The sequence below is a fragment of the Hippoglossus stenolepis genome, chromosome 3 (assembly GCF_022539355.2).
Source record: "Hippoglossus stenolepis isolate QCI-W04-F060 chromosome 3, HSTE1.2, whole genome shotgun sequence".
Classification (NCBI taxonomy): Eukaryota; Metazoa; Chordata; class Actinopteri; order Pleuronectiformes; family Pleuronectidae; genus Hippoglossus; species Hippoglossus stenolepis.
In genome coordinates, this window is record NC_061485.1 from 10,495,347 (window position 1) to 10,501,346 (window position 6,000).

Genomic DNA, 6,000 nt, shown 5'->3' on the forward strand with positions numbered 1-6,000 from the left:
TATGCCACTTTATAGGCCACTTCTTAGAACAAAGAACAACGACTTCATTTTGTGGTTACTAGTGACTGTGATGTTAGATACAAAACATGTGATCAGTTTATCAAATATGATTTATTATTATAGATAAAACCTCAGGGTGGAGTTTTGCAAAGTGATGCTGTAATGCGGTCAACCTGTACTGATAACAATAATTAAAATGTAACTTGCTCTACAACTAAACTTAGAGTGCAGCTTCTGAGGCCTTCAAAAAAATACTGTTTTGGTATCTTATGTACTTCTACTTGTAAAAAATGTATCTTTACTTATTGCTACTTTTACTCAAGTAAAGGATCTGAGTAATTCTTCCACAGATCCATCCCTGACTTATCTCCCATACACCAGGTCAAACCTATCTAATAAATGAAGGATAGTCTATGTTGATGATGGATTGGGATGCTGATGATTGGAATAAAAACTTCACTTTTCATGTGTTCAGCTGTGTATGTAGTTGTTGTAGTTCTTGCATTTCCCCACTAGTCGGCAGCCAAGTTCTTCAGTGATGTGCTGAGGCCTGAACGTTCATCGTCTCAGAACAAAGCTTCAATAACAGAGGAGGGAAATAAACGTATCTCACGGATATAACTTAAATATTTTGAAGATAAACTTACACATAATTTGATTGTTCATTGTGTGTCCATGAAGGCAACATATCAAACCCTGCATGCTATTGAAGGGTTTGACTTTCAAAATAAGTTGCTCCCTTTCCATGGCTGCACAGGGTTCATTACCTGAATTTGTAAAACAACTTACTAGCAACCTTTTAACTCCCTTATGGGCTTAATCGTGCAGGTCCATTCTACTGATGGCATTTGTTACAGAAACTTTATCCAAACTCCTTATGAGATTCAAGAATCAAAACTTTATTGTCCAATGCTGTAGGCAATTATGGAAATATCCCTTTCACTTGTGTATGACACACCACAGTATTCAACTCAGCACATCAGAAGACAATACATTATCTGGATTAACATTTCTGAAATATACAAAATGCTGCAGAGAAACAGGAGTAAAAACTCAGAATTAAGTAAAGGTTGACCTGTGGCAGTTGAAAACTAAATATTAATATCTAACAAGCCTATTTGTCGACAGAACTTTGTAAAATATTGGTATTCTATAGCATATGTGTAGGTCCGGGTCACATATCTAGGCCAAGAAGTCTATGTCATTACAACAGAATCACAAAAACAAATCCCTGTAGTTTCTCGTGGCTAAAACATTTGGGTAATATCCAAACACACAAGACTTTTCTGTATGAGCATATCAGACTGACTGTCTCTTGTTCTTCTCCTCTTCCCCCTCAGACACACACACACACACACATGAGGCATCATCATTTTGCAACACACTGTGCCACCTTGGAGGGAACATGACAGAGCCTGCTTCAAATACCGCCTGAGAGCCTCGGGCACTTTCCCACATTTTGAAATACAATTCACTTGTTGGTGACAATGAGTTGGATTCATCCTATAACTAGGTTAAAGGGCACCGGATTCCTGCTTCCACTTGGCAAGAGTGATGCAAGGTTGCGTTTACGACTCAGTGGCACCGCAGCGCGCAACGTGGCACAGGGACTTTACCTGTTGTGGTGAAGGAGGAACGACTTCCATTATCATGTATGGAAATCAGTCACTTTTAAGACAACGTGTGCATCAGTGTAACCTACAGCTGTGTCGGGTTACCTGAAGTTGGTTATGTGCGCTACCACACGTCGGTGAGTGTGAGTCAGAAGCGTACGTGTGCGTGCGTTGTGAGAGCGCACGACAGACAGACACTTTGCCAGTAATTTCCTCGGTGCCCCGATGCGCTCATTGGTGCCTCCCTCCAACGTGTCACCAGTTTTTGTGGATTACCCCAGATATCTTCACCTGCTGGAGGGTGAAACACCACTCCTGTCTCTCAGCTGCTCTCCTCACGGTGTCCAGCTGCAACAAGAACCTTTGACAAAACTTGTCTCGTTCACAGAACAACTCAGGGAAGATTTGAAGACTTATTTGATTTGGTCTTTTTACGCACGACGAACACAGCGATGCATTTATTTGCTTTAGGTTCAAGTATGACGGCTTTCTCTTTGCCATTATCTCTCTTTTTGGCACCTTTGCTGCTGAACGCTCTCCGGGTCAGTGGCTCCCCGTCCCCGGGCTGCGCTTCGTGTGGCTTACCTTCAATGGAGAGAGACGCAGAGGAGAGGCTGATGACAGAAATCGCCAAGCAGCAAATTTTGGAGAAGCTGCACCTAAAAGAGAGACCCAACATAACTCACACGGTTCCCCGGGCGGCGCTCCTCACTGCGCTGCGCAAACTGCACTCGGGGCGCGTCAGACAGGATGGGACTCTTGAACTAGAAAGCGAAATACCTACCAAAGATCCAGGCTATGAAATAGTGAGCTTTGCAGATATAAGTAAGTTTGATATTTACCTTTTATTATGTAAAGCAGTTTTTTCCCCTCTGCATGTCACAGAAAGGCCACGTTTCATGTGCGCAATATGCGCAGAAATTATTCTACTTGCTTTGTTAATTAGGCTGCTTAATGTTCTTTTTATGTTCCTTACAATATAGAGAAAGTTAGAACTTACAGTATCTGTCATCAATGTATAGATTTAAATAGCAGAAAATAGATGGACTTGTCCTTTATTTTTTACAAGAATATGCTGCTTTAAGTTATAAGCATTGTTTATGCAAATTATTTTCTCTTAGCTGGCAACAAAGGCGGCAACCTCTAGTGTCAAAATATTAACAGTCTGTGTTATTTTCAAATTGTCTTTGATCCGTAGGTAAGATGGACAGTGGTGAGGGGGGCAGCCTCAGCCTCAACTTCCAGTTTCAGCAGGAACGAGGCCAGAGTATCCAGGTACTCGAGTCCTCTCTGTGGATCTATGCCCGCTCTTCTGAGGACCCTCGCCGGGACTCACGACTCTTTGCCAGAGTCTTCCTTTCTGCAGTTGGAGAGGTGTCTGGTAGCAACCGCACCCTGGTGATAGAGAAGATGCTGGAGGTCCAGGACAGTAACTGGCACACCTTCCCCATCACCCGCACCCTGCAGTCATTCCTCGACGGTGGCCAACGCCGCCTACGGCTGGAGGTGAGCTGCGATGAAGATGGGAAGAATCTTTGCTCCCTTGATGACACAGCTAATTCCGCCGCGCACCAGCCCTTCCTGGTGGCCAAGGTGCGTCTCCGGGATGACCGCTCCAAACACATACTCAGGAAGCGTTCCTTGCATTGCGGGAATGTAGTAAGCGTGTGCTGCAAGAGAGAATTCTACATCAAGTTCAAGGATATCCAGTGGGACGAGTGGATCATTGCACCTGAAGGCTACCATATGAACTACTGCATAGGTCAGTGCCCCCAACATCTGGCTGGTTCCCCTGGAATCGCATCATCTTTCCATGCCACTGTCTTCAGCCAGCTGAAAATCAACGGCATCAACACAGCCACAACTTCATGTTGTGTTCCCACTGAGCGCCGGCCACTCTCCATGGTCTTCTTTGACTCTCAGCACAGCATTGTCAAAATGGATGTTCCTGACATGATAGTGGAATCCTGTGGATGCACATAGAGGAGACAGTATGAGAGACATGGTACTTAACATAGATTTGTTTTGTGTGTGTATTGTAGACAGAGACTCACAGAGTGATACAAACACACGTCAACAGAGCAGATGACCAAACACAAAACACTTACTCAGGTAACATCTGACTGATTTGACTTCAAAATGATAACTGCCTTATAAAGATTATTTAGTTTTAAGGTCTTGTATTATGCAGTATGTAAGTAGCAGGCTGCAGAGAAAAACTAAGTTTCTCAATTTTTAAGACTGGAACATAGTTCAATACCTAGTTTCAGGCGAGTGAATATAATTTATGCACAAATTGTGAATGCAGAAACATTCATATATCAGAGGCATAAATTAAAGAGAGGAAATGAACTAAGCAACATTAACACGTGTTAAACTCAACACAGATCAGAAAGGTGTGATATCAATGTAAAACATTTGGCAGGCGTGCAAACTAGTTCAGACTAGGGCTGATTGATGTCAGACCTGGATTGCAGATGTTGTTTACATTAAGAGAATAATGTGATGCCTTCAAGTGAATCCTTTCTCATTTTTGTCATATTTTGTTTATTTATTTTGTTTTCCAAAATTGCTGCTGGGATTCAGTTCAAAGATGCAGTGAACTGTTTTATGGATCTTAGGAAATTGTGAACAGAAGTGACACGACTTTCAATGCAAATTACATTATATTATATATTATATTTCCTGTATGTTTCATATGTTCACAGTGTCCACATACTGTATATAGAATCTAAGAGATCCTAGATTTAAATTGTGCCTTCTTTAAGTCGTGATGACCAAGTGGACTTACTCTTCAAGTATAACTTCGGGAAATTATAACTCACCTGAACTTAACTCAGTAGTATAAATGGCTGGTAATAAAAGCATTTGAGCATCATTCTCAGTTAAAAACTTTGATAATATTTCTAAGATGAAAAAAGGGCTTTGTTAAAATGACAGTTAAATTGAGTTCTGAGTCTAAACTCACTCCCAAATTTGTGATTTCATTTGTTTGCTACGACCTAAAAGCCCAGAGTTTATATTTCCTCCTGCTGCTTTTGAACCTTTTAAAACACTTGAAAATTCCTCATTTGGTTTTTTAAAAGTTTGAGAGCACTGAGAGCAAGCATTGGACTGGGGTCATTTGGGGAAACAGAACTGTACAACTGGAAGCATAATGAAAACAAAATTGGGCCAAGAATATTTCCTTGAGGAACACCATTTTCATAAGGGTCTCTCATGTGTTAGAAAATATTTTTTAGGTTGACATCTCACACAATTCTACTGCTATTCTGATGATTTTACTCTTTTTTACATCCACGAAAAAATGTAATTATATGACAAAGTTATGATAAGGAGCAGTTGTTTTTTACAGTGCAAGAGAACACTGAAATTGAACTGAATCAGTTAAAAACTGCTGAAATCTGCCCTAACCTCACTCTGATTGCAGTTGATGCCGCATGCAGGTTGAAATATGCTTAATCAGCATCTCCACTGTATTATTTACACAAGTCGGGCAATCAGTTGGGTAACTGTGACTTTGACAGAATATGACCCCAGGGTTATTTTTCAGCAGCGTGCTCAAACATTTAGCTATTGCTTCAGTGTCAGGTAATGTGAAGGTCTGTGAAGCAGTGGGATCAATGACCAGGGCGCCTTTAAATGATTCACTTGTATTTACACTTTTCAGTAAAAACCTATAAGAAATATTTTTAATACTGGAGTTTATCATTGCAGTTCACAGATTTATCCTGTAAGCACTTCCTGTCACAAGGTTCACTGTGACATTGAGGCGCCATTGTACCATAACTTACTATGCACTTTATCATCCTACTGTATTTTTATAGCTAATTTTATAGGCCTTCAGAGAGCACAATGTCAATTCGCAATATATTTTAAGCTCTAAGTTGTGTTTAAATGTGTGGTATTGTATATAATTGCAGATGACAGATGATGCAACAATTTCTTTATAATGTAACTGATGGAAATGGAGCCAGGATTTGACTTATAATTATTGACTTCATTTTTTTTTATTTCATACCATATTTAATGTATAACAAATTGTTTGTTTTGCAAATAAATGATAATATTTGCAATAAAATTTGTCTTAATGTGCTGAAATGAAATGATTATTGTTAAAGTATATTTTAGTAACGAAATATTATAAATGAGCCTAGATATTCCCATTGTATTTTTAAATCAATGTAGACTTTCACCTTAGAACAAAAAGAATAACAATTATTTGGAAAATGTTAAAAGTCACTTAATATATAGATAAATGAAGTTTTCACCCATCACAGACCAGGCTTACACATGATAATTCATATAAGATGTATTGATGCATTGTAATCTATTAATATATATGATTACACATTTGAAAATGGCGTAAACGATAAAACACGGGTAC

At 39.6% G+C, this 6,000-nt stretch overlaps 1 protein-coding gene across 1 annotated transcript; it reads left to right on the plus strand.

Moving 5' to 3' along the window:
* The first annotated feature begins 1,829 nt into the window (after nucleotides 1-1,829).
* LOC118102711 (inhibin beta B chain) lies at nucleotides 1,830-5,709 on the plus strand. The gene is made up of 2 exons (XM_035149117.2): nucleotides 1,830-2,438; nucleotides 2,812-5,709. Exons 1-2 carry the CDS (start codon nucleotides 2,066-2,068, stop codon nucleotides 3,594-3,596), a joined length of 1,158 nt encoding a protein of 385 aa, XP_035005008.1. The 5' UTR covers nucleotides 1,830-2,065; the 3' UTR covers nucleotides 3,597-5,709.
* The last annotated feature ends 291 nt before the right edge of the window (nucleotides 5,710-6,000 follow it).